The following is a 10,242-nucleotide window of genomic DNA, read 5'->3' as shown; positions in this document are numbered from 1 at the left end:
GAGGAATGTGTCTTTGATGAGGCCCTGGATGGAAATGTCTCCGCCGGCCTCGTGATTGGCGCGGATAATATCTTAATTAGACAGATTAGCTGCTCAGAAACAAACACTGCGAAACATTTGAGGCGCTCGTTTAGAGCCTGTTAGATGCTCTCAGGGAGGGGTCGATTAGACCGGGGGGGCTTTAAAACCTGTTGCATGGACTAATAATGTGGCGCTTTATTAAATAAATGGTCGGTTTACAGTTTCTTGGGTGACAGATCACATCACATGACCTTCATCTGGGGGAGTTTTCATCCAAAAACTTTAGATTCTATTTTACTTTCAGCCTTTTTATGACTTTATAACTTTTATCTATTTGCAACACAAACATTCTCACTTACACATAACACAAACTAGACAACAATAATTCCTTATTCATGGTCATCATTTAACAGACATACTTCAGTACTACCTTAAATAATATAATGGTACATGAGATGAGAACTGCAACCAAATTAAAGCAGAATACACATTTTTGATGTGATTGATTGAGTTTTTATTTGGGTTTTTGTCACAAAAAGTTTTCTTTTTGCACAATTTTACACATTAAACAAATAAAACATCATCTGACAAGACACATATTCCTTACATGTCTGTCTTAAGACATATTAAATAATAAAATATAGTTTTCCTTCCTGCAAATTTCTTATTATCAACACTAAGTCCAACAAGGTGCAAAGATTCAGGTTCAGAAGATGAAGCTGAAAATGTTTAAAATGTGCTGAAATCTTTTTATTTATTTATTTTTTAATTTGTGACATAGTGACTAAACCTTTAAACTAACAGACATATTATTTTATCGTGTTCCTTATGTTGCAGCTCCAGACAGACGTAAACAATCAGGGCTGGAGCTAATGAGGGCCGCGGCCGACAGAGGGCGCTCTAGGCTTCAAGTCCAGTTTGCAGAGCTGCAGAAAGAACTCAAAAGTAGAAAAACCTCAGCATAAAAAAATAAAGTAAAATGCTTATAAGTAAAGGATTTTTGTGATTAAAGCTGTAATTTCACAATAAAAATAACGCTTTAACATGCAGGAAAATACCCTCCTGGATTTATAAGTTTGTTTATGTATCAAATCTTAACAAATACTACTGTGCAGAACATAAACTACACAATTATTAATGCACCAGCCAGTGGTTCAACAAGAACTCTTTAAGTCCACACCGATCAGCCACAACATTATGACCACCGACAGGACAATGAATAAGATTTAAACCATTCTGTGACAATTCTGTGTTTTACGGGGAAACTTGTGGACCTGTGAATGTTACTTAGACATGTAGGACCCACCGAGACCAGACCAGGTACCAGTGACACTCCTTTCCTAGGAACACTTTAAGGAACCATGTCTATTCTATGACGAGTCACAACAACTGTGTTGGAGCTACACAATATTAGGAAGGTGGTCATAATGTTATGCCTGATCTCATAAAAACTTTCCGAATTTATTCGTGCAGGATTAACCAATTAAATTAAGCTTTTGTCTCTTTAATACTGTTAGAAATGATAATATTTCCTATGATATTATAATAATACTTGCAGACGTGTTCACTGGGATGGGAATTAAACACAAGAAGAAGAAGAAGAAGAAGAAGAAGAAAGCCAGTCCAGATGTCAGAGTTCTCGTCCATGAGGGTGAAACCTCAGCGAGCCCTCATGTAGATCCAGTCATCCCTGCACATCCGCCTTGTTTTGATTCGCCTGAATGTTCCACGAGGATTTTTACTGAAGCAACCGAGGTCAAATGTTTTTTTGCACGTCACTGCTCTTCACAACCAGTTTGAACTCTTTAAATGTTCAGAACGTACCTCAGCGTAACACATATCTGGACCCGTACCAGTGAAAATCTGCCAGCATCACGTCTCTGCACGGCCAAAATATCTCTCCCTCTTGGCAACACTCAGACATTCCTCCATCCTCTTCCAAAAAAAAAATAAGGAATAAATAAATAAATAAATAAAATCTATAAATTGCAACATGTTTAATTTCTCTTTGAAAGTCTCAAACCAATCTGTTCCAAATTACTTCCACTACTATTAACTTTAAAATGATGATGATGATGATGATGGACACATTCCCAGTATCTGGATCTATCTCTAAAAAAGAAAAAACATTGTTAACTTTGTGGTGTTATCAGTGTCTGGTTCCACTTCAGACTTCATGGATGTAGAGACCTGTGAAGTGGCCCTCTTTACCTCGGTCTCCTTCATCCAGCGCCTCAGAGCCGAGGGTGTTTACTCGCTCTTTACCTGGGTGGAAAATCTCAAGTGCCTCTGTCAAAATACCACCGAGGAGGACGGGAGGAGACGCTTCCCGTCAACACAAACAACCTTTTATTTCGTTGTGTGTGGGCGACCTGATGAAGACATTCACTAATGTCATGGAGGAGCTCATTTAGTGGGAGTCTGACGCCTCTGTGACTCACAGACGAGGAGAATTTTAATGGAAATGAACATGTACGAGATATAATCACAGTAACACGTCACATTCATGTACACGCTCAGTTGCCACAACATTAGGGACACCAGTGAATCCCTCTTCATCACTTATTCTAATGTTAAATTAACGTTGAAACGGAACAATAATAAATACCATCATGAAGAGAAGGTCAGCCACAACATTATGACCACTCACAGGATCAGTAAATAACATTTAAACCATGTTCTGATAATTCAGTGTTCTGCTGGAAAACTTTTAGACCTGGAATTCATTCATGAGGATGTTACTTAGACATGTAGCCCCCATCTAGACCAGACCAGGACCAAAACAACAGAACAGAACAGAACAGACCAGAACAGAACAGACCAGACCAGACTAGACCAGATTAGACCATGATTAGTGCAAAAACAGTAGTATTAGCATTAGTGCAAGTAGAGTACTTTGTAGTATTAATATTAGTGCAAATTAAATCCTCTAGATTAAATTAGATTCAACTTTATTGTTATTCCACATGTGCAGATGCAGAGAAACTAAATGTAGTTTATCATCTAACCAGAAGTACATGTAGCATTAATAGAGACGTGTACAGAGGCAGGAACAGGTTGGTTTTATAGCACATGGATAATATTTACAGATGGAAACTTATGCACAGGTGAGTGAGCAGCATATACACAATGACTGATTGAGGTACTATGAATATATTATTATATATACTTATTAAATGTAAGTAAATTCTAAACAGGAACTATGACATCATTTATAGTAGAGGAAAAGGGCAGATGATAAATTAGGCGATAAAAGATACAGATAAAGTGAACATTATATGTTATGTTATGTTTGAACTGTGCAGCTAAAATATTTGATTGATTTAAATCAGTGTTTACATTTTATTTTATATGTTCACAAGTTTTTTTTTGCACTTTTTAATACTTTTGTAGGACTTTTCCCTCAATTTGTCCTTGTTCTATCAGTGCTTCACAAAGATGATGTTGTATTCATGTTTTTCTGGTAGGAGTGTGCGCTCTCCATTTTTCCTATCTGTGTATGCAAATAGGTGCATGCCTGGTTGAATAGTGATTTATATATTTCTTTATCTTGCAAATAAACCCCTTTTGTTCACCTACTTGGGACTTGGGGAAGATGCAGTCTTTTTTGTTACGTCCCAAACAAACGTAAACACTCTGGGACCTGACATCTAGGTGTTGGTTTTCCTGAGATCACTGCTCTTTATTGTATATTAACAGGCCAGGTTTTCCCAGCAGTCACTCTCAGACAGACACATAATGCTCAAGGTCTTCCTCCGTCGGCTCAAGACAATTAAAAATATCTGAATGTCAAACAGGAACCGTCTAAAACATCTGTTCCCGTGAAGGACATCTGAGTTTCCTCTCCACCACCGATCTACCGTGGAAACATCTACCGTGATGAAACTGTGTCGTGGAAACACCCACAGGATGTGCCGGCAACGTCGGGATCGTATTTCTCAAATGTGGTCGACTTAATGTCGCAACCTTCGGTGCTTTAGGTTTGGAAAATCCTGTCTTCTGCTGCTGAGTCACGTTATTAGTCACAGGTTCCAGTGAAACGACCTGCGATGGAAAAAAGACAATATCACATTTTCATATTAGATTTAATCGAGCTTCATGACATTAGTCAAATTATTAAAACCACAAACCAGTGAGGTTCTCTAAACTGACGATATCGTTACCATCGTGTTATTTATGAGCAGGATCATTTGGTCGCTGCCGCTTCCTGAACATTGTGGCTGAACATACACGTTAAACTTGTACTTCAACGGTTATTTCTCATAATATTCAAATAAACTGAACTTCTTCAGACTCCTCTCGCTCCTGGAGCCTGATGTGTCTGTGATTAATGTAAAATAAAACTATCTGGAGACACGTGATGTCAAAACTTCTTTAGTTTCTGTGCAGTTTTTGGTTTTAAGACTAGATTAGTTTCTAGAAAGTATTTGTAGTCATTCAGATGTACTTCAGGAGTACACACAACCATAGTACTTTGTTGCTTTGCAGCGCAGTATTTAAGTACACAGAAGAAGACTAGCTGTGTATTAACGTGAGTACGGTGATTACAAATACACGCTGAGTTACTGCACTTCAGCAGCGTGCACAGTACAGTATAATATATAAATACACAGAGTACTGCATGGAACCGAATGAACATGTTCGTACGTGCAAGACTGATATGTAGCATTAAAAAATATAGTACTCTGTGGTATTAGTATTAGTGCAAGGAAAGTAGCCTGTAGTATTAATATGAGTGCAAATAAAGTACTCTGTAGTATTAGTAGTAGTGCAAAGAAAGTACCCTGTAGTACTTGTAGAGAAAATAAATTACTGTATAGTTTTTGTAACACTGCAAATAAAGTACTTTGTAGTATTAGTATTAGTGCAAATAAAATAATCTGAAGTGTTTAGAGGTAATGCAAATAAAGTACTCAGTAGTGTTTTGCAGTAGTGCAAAGAAGGTACTTTGCATTATTAATATTGGTGCAAAAAGTACTCTGTAGTATTAGTATCAGTACAAATAAAGTACCTTGTAGTATTAGTATTAATGCAAAGAAAGTACTCTGTAGTATTAGTATTAGTGCAAGTAAAGTAGTCTGTAGTATTTGTGCAAATAAAGTATCCTGTGGTATTAGTGCAAAGAAAGTACTTTGTATTGTTAGTATTAGTGCAAATAAAGTTTTCTGTAGTATTAGTCATAGTGCAGATAAAGTACCCTGTAGTATTAGTGCAAATAAAGTACTCTGTCGCATTAGTTTTAGTGCAAAGTATTATTAGTATTAGTGCAAATAAAATAATCTGAAGTGTTTAGAGGTAATGCACATAAAGTACTCAGTAGTGTTTAGCAGTAGTGCAAAGAAGGTACTTTGCAGTATTAATATTGTTGCAAAAAAGTACTCTGTAGTATTTTATTATCAGTACAAAGAAAGTACTCTGTAGTATTAGTATTAGTGCCAGTAAAGTAGTCTGTAGTATTTGTGCAAATAAAGTACCCTGTAGTATCAGTGCAAAGAAAGTACTTTGTATTGTTCGTATTAGTGCAAATAAAGTATTCTGTAGTATTAGTCATAGTGCAGATAAAGTACCCTGTAGTATTAGTGCACGTAAAGTAGTCTGTAGTATTTGTGCAAATAAAGTACCCTGTGGTATTAGTGCAAAGTAAATACTTGTATTATTAGTATTAGTGCAAAGAAAGTATTCTGTAGTATTAGTCATAGTGCAGATAAAGTACCATGTAGTATCAGTGCAAAGTAAATACTTTGTAGTATTAGTCATAGTGCAGATAAAGTACCCTGTGGTATTAGTACAAAGACTATTGGTTGCGCGGCCTCCAGCAGCAGGAAGTTGCAGAGACAGAGACACTGACTGTAGTTTTCACGGGAGTGATTTGGTTGAATAATGCACCGAGAAGGAGACATGGCGTCAGGTGTGTTTGCTGTGGCCTGTGTTCACGCACACGTGTGTTGAGTCGGTGCTAAACTTCCTCGTCCTGCAGAGCAAGAAGAAGAAGAAGAAGAAGGAGGAGGAGGAGGAGGAGAAGGAGAAGGAGGATAGATCGTGACGTCGCTGCCCGCAGACAGGCCCACTCGGCAGGGGGAGAGAGGCAGGGACGCGCCGCGCGGGGACGGACGCCGCTGCCGCCGCTGCCGCTGCCGCAGAGCACACCGCCGACACGCAGGAGCAACCAGGGCTCAGAGCAACCGGCAACCGCGGCAACTTTTGTAGAGACGACAGACGGCCATAATGCGGCACCGCCCGCCAACCCCGGAGCTGATGTGACTGTGCAGAGCAGGGAGGAAGCGGCGGACACCACCACCACCTCTCCCCCGGTTGCCTCGTCTCCGTGTGCGCGGCAGGCAGGTCGGTCGGTCGGTCTGGTCTGGTCTGGTCCGGTCCGGTCCGGAGAGGGGGACATGTCCTCGCTAACCGTGGACGAGGACCAGAAATGGGTACCGACACACGTCCAGGTGACGGTGCTGAAAGGCAGGGGCTTGCGGGGCAAGGGCAAGCACGGCACCAGCGACGTGTACACCATCATCCAGCTGGGGAAGGAGAAATACTCGACGTGCGTGGCGGAGAAGACCACGGAGCCGGAGTGGAGGGAGGAGTGCTCGTTCGAGCTGCAGCCCGGCGTGCTGGAGAGGGACGGGAGGAGCGGCCACCCGGCCGGTAGCAACGAGCTCGTCCTGACCGTGATGCACCGGGCGCTGGGGCCGGACGCGTTCCTCGGGCAGGCGGTGATCCAGCTGGACAAAGTCTTCCACGAGACCAGATGCGTGAAAAACCAGTAAGTTCAACTGTACATGTTTGCGTGTTTTTTTATTTTTTGAGCGTGCACCAGGGACATAGGCTTCATCTGCTTCATGTTCACGTCTATAATTGTGTGTCCAGACTGCTTTTGTGTACCAGTACTTGCCAAACAGTGCCAAAAATACAGCTGTCAAGTGTGGTGCTGCATCATGGGCCCCTGCAGACACACCCTCCCTCCTCCTCCTCCTTCTCCTCCTCCTCCTCCCCCCTCCTCCCCCCACAGACACTCCAAACTAACCCCATCACACTGAAGGCTGAGGGGCTGCCCCACAACTTCCAGAAGCATCATCATCATCCTCCTCCTCCACTGTGTTTACACTAGACGCTTGTTGTAAGAGCAGCGTTGTTTCTCCCAATAGGGAGGTGGAGCGGAGGGAGGCGGAGGGAGGGCTGGATTAATGCCTGTCCCAAATCCAGGGATTAACCAGCAGTTTCATGATCCCAAAGCTCCGAGGTATTTTTAGCAAAAACATGTTGTTTTTTTTACGGGAGCCCACCCACTAGAATAAAGACGCGACGATAAACAAGTCTTAAGAAGTGACCCTTTTTTTTTTTTGGGCGTCATCCGTATTGTAGTACAGCAACTTCCCCAATAATCCATCTTTCGCTTAATGAGTTAATTAGCTTGAGCATTTCTAATGCATTGTGGTCTTTAGAGGTTCCTGTCTGCGAAGGAACTGGACTTCTTCTTTAAGAGTTTTGTGTCCATATAAAGCAAATTGCTTTAAAAACGTCTTAAACTTTTCCTGCCACGTGAAACAAGCGTAGACAGGAGTTTTGGTGACAGGAACCAAAGCTGTGGAGTCGTCCGGCTGCACAAATCGCTCCCTTTGGTTGTGAAGTCAAAGTTGAGATTAGTTCAGTTACGCCTTCACCAAAGGTTTCTCACATTTCCCTTCATGTTTCTGATGTTTCTGCTAAACCTTCCTAGTCAACAGATGATCAACGTTTAAAAATCTGGCCACGACTAAATCAGATTCAATCCTTCAACTTCATTCAGGCCCTCTGACCTCGCAGTGTCTTCCTCCTTGTCCTCATTCTTTTCTGTGTCGTGCAAAGCTGTTGAATAGAAGTCATTATTTCCCACCCCTCCACCCCCCCATCCTCAGACTAGACTGGTGAATATGAGACGGGAGGAGGGGAACCGGTCTCCTCCTCCATGTCGGCCCCGTTGTGAGCTGGTCACTTGAAGGTTAGAGCCGGCCTGTGTCGGTGATGTGTCAGCAGTTTGATGCCTTGGTTCGCTCGGTGTCTCCGTGTGGCCTCCGGTGAATCTGGGCTGGTCAATATCCACACACTCCTCACACCTCCCTGCAGGTCAAGCTTTAGGAAAATACATGTGAAACGTCGTGGGGCTGGACGGAAAACGTCCCGTAGAAGGTTATTTTAACAGAACAGTCAACAAATCCAACAGAAACAGTCAAACCAACACTCCCGTCGATCTGTACCAGTATGTGTAGGTCTCTTCTTTCTCATAGAAGACGATAAAAGCTCGCTCTGCGTTCACCGGGGGACTGTTTACAGCTGTAGACAAGAAAAATGGAATGGTTTTCCTGTAGCACCCGTTCAAAAACCAAAATATCTGCACACTCAGCTGATCAACGGTAAGCTCTAAAACCTTGTTGAAGGCAGATTGATGGTCTTTAGAGAGTTGTATTAGCATAAGATGCAGAATGCCGTCTGCAGCAGCCTTTGTGAGTTTAATATTTTAACAGTCTGATAATTAAGTTAACGTCTGCGTGCACATTCTGGCCAAACACCAGCCAGTGGGTTTTTAAACAAAATAAACCGAACCAACATCCTCTTAGTGCCCTTTAATGAAATTACAGGATAATGAACACAGATTAAACTTGTATCACAACCAGAGAACACAATCAGTCGTTTTTATTCTGCAGAAACGCCAATTTAAAAGCACTAACTTTAATATAAGCCATGGCCAAACCTGTGAAAGTCTTGACTTTTAATTTTTCCCCAAATAATGGATCTTCTGTTTTCTGCTTTCCTGTAATGCATCAGTGTGCTGCTTTAATGTGTTTGCTACCAAACTCACGGAACTTTTAAACAGTGCCGATGTTAAAACTTAAAGAAAAATTGAGCTTTTAATAGAGTTTCTCGTGTTAATATTCATAAATCTGTTTTAAAGATTACCGATTGTGAAACAAACTGTAATTAAAAACAGATACGGTTCAGTACATTTCTTCTTATTCATTGAGGAACTATCTGAACCCCGTTACAAATACTTAATCATTCTTTTGTTATCAGTTTGATTGAACTATGCAAGACTTAATACTGGAAATAAATAATCCATGTTATCATATGGTTGTCAGCCATATTGTCTAGCTGTCACGCCAAGTATTTAGGTTTTAATCCCTGCAGATATTTTGCTTTTTTCATCGTTGCCGTTCAGTGTTGGGAGTTTGTTTTCTCTTTGGTATGATTTGTGGTTTTTGGAGCCGATCCCAGGAACACCCTTAGAGTTTGTGTCTGTGTGATTTGTGTTATCTTGTGGGTAGCATGACAGAGTAATAATAGGTTCTTCAGGCTCTGTTGTTTGTTTAAGTTGAACTTTATTTGCAAGGCGATAAAACCTAGAAGGAGAGATGAATGCTGGTGGTAAAATCTGATAGTACAAAAAAAAGAAAAGAAAGGGAGGATACTTGCAATCAATAAGCTGCTCAGGTGAAGCGGTAAGAGACAAAATCAGTCAAGTCACCGCAAAACAAACAAACTAACGCTAAAACTAAATATAAGTCCAGATTACCGTGTCACAACACAGAGCGATGCCATGAGGTTCCTTAGTGTTATTATTACGTTTGCAGAGGTTAAAGAAAGAGGCAACTGAAGGGACCAAAGATTCTGCCAAGATTCTTTCACTTCATAATTTGTAATACTGTATCTATGCAGCCCTTTAGAGGAGAGCTTCACAGTGATGTAGAGGTCCAGGTCGTACGTTTATGTTCCGTTTTTTTTTTTTTTTGCACTTCAGAGGTGTTTTATTCTCTCTGGGATTCATCATTTTCCATACAGTGCGCTTCTGAATCAGCATGTTCCAGTCACAGTCACTGGAAATGAGGAATGAGTTTTAAATTTGGATGAAGTTACAGTAGAGGCGTTAAATGAGGAATGATAAACGGGTGAGGAAGCCTGCAGGTGTGGAATCTGAAAACTTCGCCTGGAATTTGGCCTTTTGCTCCTTAGCAGCACAACAAAAGTGTTAGGAAGGAAAAAACCCTTATTTTTATTTGCTTTAATGTGAGATGCAACCTTGTTGGACCTAGTATTGGTGGAACAAACGTTGATTCAAACCCAAGGTGCATGCAATTTGTTGTGTTGTAATAGGTTATATTGCAAAAAACCTATGTACCAACTTTTGCCTAATACGGAGCACTAGCTAGATTTGTGTCTTCCAAACTGAATTTCTTGTTTTGT

General features: G+C 41.0%; 1 protein-coding gene across 2 annotated transcripts in view; it reads left to right on the top strand.

Moving 5' to 3' along the window:
• The first annotated feature begins 5,846 nt into the window (after positions 1–5,846).
• rab11fip5a (RAB11 family interacting protein 5a (class I)) overlaps positions 5,847–10,242 on the top strand; it is a 29,862-nt gene continuing 25,466 nt past the window's right edge. The window contains exon 1 of one of the 2 annotated variants that reach the window (XM_047611000.1): positions 5,847–6,790. In XM_047611000.1, coding sequence (XP_047466956.1) covers positions 6,417–6,790 — 374 coding nt within the window. In that variant the 5' untranslated portion in view covers positions 5,847–6,416. The remainder of the gene's footprint in view (positions 6,791–10,242) is intronic. The other variant, XM_047611001.1, reaches the window with a different exon arrangement.

Source organism: Mugil cephalus, chromosome 17, assembly GCF_022458985.1.
Source record: "Mugil cephalus isolate CIBA_MC_2020 chromosome 17, CIBA_Mcephalus_1.1, whole genome shotgun sequence".
NCBI classification, from domain to species: Eukaryota; Metazoa; Chordata; class Actinopteri; order Mugiliformes; family Mugilidae; genus Mugil; species Mugil cephalus.
The sequence above is the reverse complement of the archived record's forward strand: the minus strand, read 5'-3'. Positions and strand labels throughout refer to the sequence as shown.